General features: G+C 55.7%; 1 protein-coding gene across 1 annotated transcript in view; it reads right to left on the reverse strand.

Annotated features, from left to right (window-relative positions):
- LOC119582029 (leucine-rich repeat extensin-like protein 5) overlaps nt 1-770 on the reverse strand; it is a gene marked incomplete at its 5' end in the record, with an annotated part of 51,722 nt that extends 50,952 nt beyond the window's left edge. The window contains 1 exon segment of the mRNA XM_037930239.1: nt 267-770. Coding sequence (XP_037786167.1) covers nt 267-624 — 358 coding nt within the window.
- Between the last annotated feature and the right edge of the window lie 13 nt (nt 771-783).

Here is a 783-nt window from a genome sequence, read left to right on the forward strand (position 1 = left end):
TTTAAATCATTATCTCTTTTTACCTTGTCGTTTTTACTTGTGCTCGATTCTCGAATTATGGTGATACCAGAATACATATTTCTATATACTTAATCAGTCGACATTTTGCAGATATTATTTCGTAAGTAGGCCTATGTCCTTGATTGCTTTCCCTTCCCTCATAAGACTGAATGAAACACATAATAAAAAGCATAGGAACAATGAAAGTGGCGAGAAGGATAATAGTAACGCGCAATGAGTCCCAGAAGACACGCGGCGTGACTTACCCTTGGGGGGCTCGGGCGACGCGTGGTGGTGCCCTCCCCCGCCGTGGCGTCGTGAGCATCCGCAGGGGCGCACCTTGCTCCGCGCCTCCGTCGCCAGCGTGGGGCCCTGGGTCTTGGTCGTAGGCTTGGCGGGGGACGCCGACCCCTTGCCGATGCTGCCGGTCCTCTTGGGCGGCGAGGAGCGGGACGGGGAAGCCTTGCTCGGCGTGGGACTCGGAGGGGCGCGCGCTCCCCCCGTGGGCGACGCCTTCGAGGAGGCGGCGGGAGGAGAGGCGCCCACGGCCAGGCTGGTGGGGCGGCGACCCTTGTTCCGCCCTGAAGAAGGGGACGAAGGGGGGCTCGTCTGCTGGTATCCCATCGCGGGCGGTTCAACTACCGATTCCTTCTCGTCTTTATCTTTCTCCTCTCTCCTTTTCCCTTCTTTCAGTGAGAGACAGCGTCCCTTTTCTAATTTTCGCTCCTTTCTCGAAGTGCGCCACAAAATACGGATCAAAAACGGAAAAACTAAGAACCAAAT

The sequence above is a fragment of the Penaeus monodon genome, chromosome 15 (genome assembly GCF_015228065.2).
Source record: "Penaeus monodon isolate SGIC_2016 chromosome 15, NSTDA_Pmon_1, whole genome shotgun sequence".
Lineage (NCBI taxonomy): Eukaryota > Metazoa > Arthropoda > Malacostraca > Decapoda > Penaeidae > Penaeus > Penaeus monodon.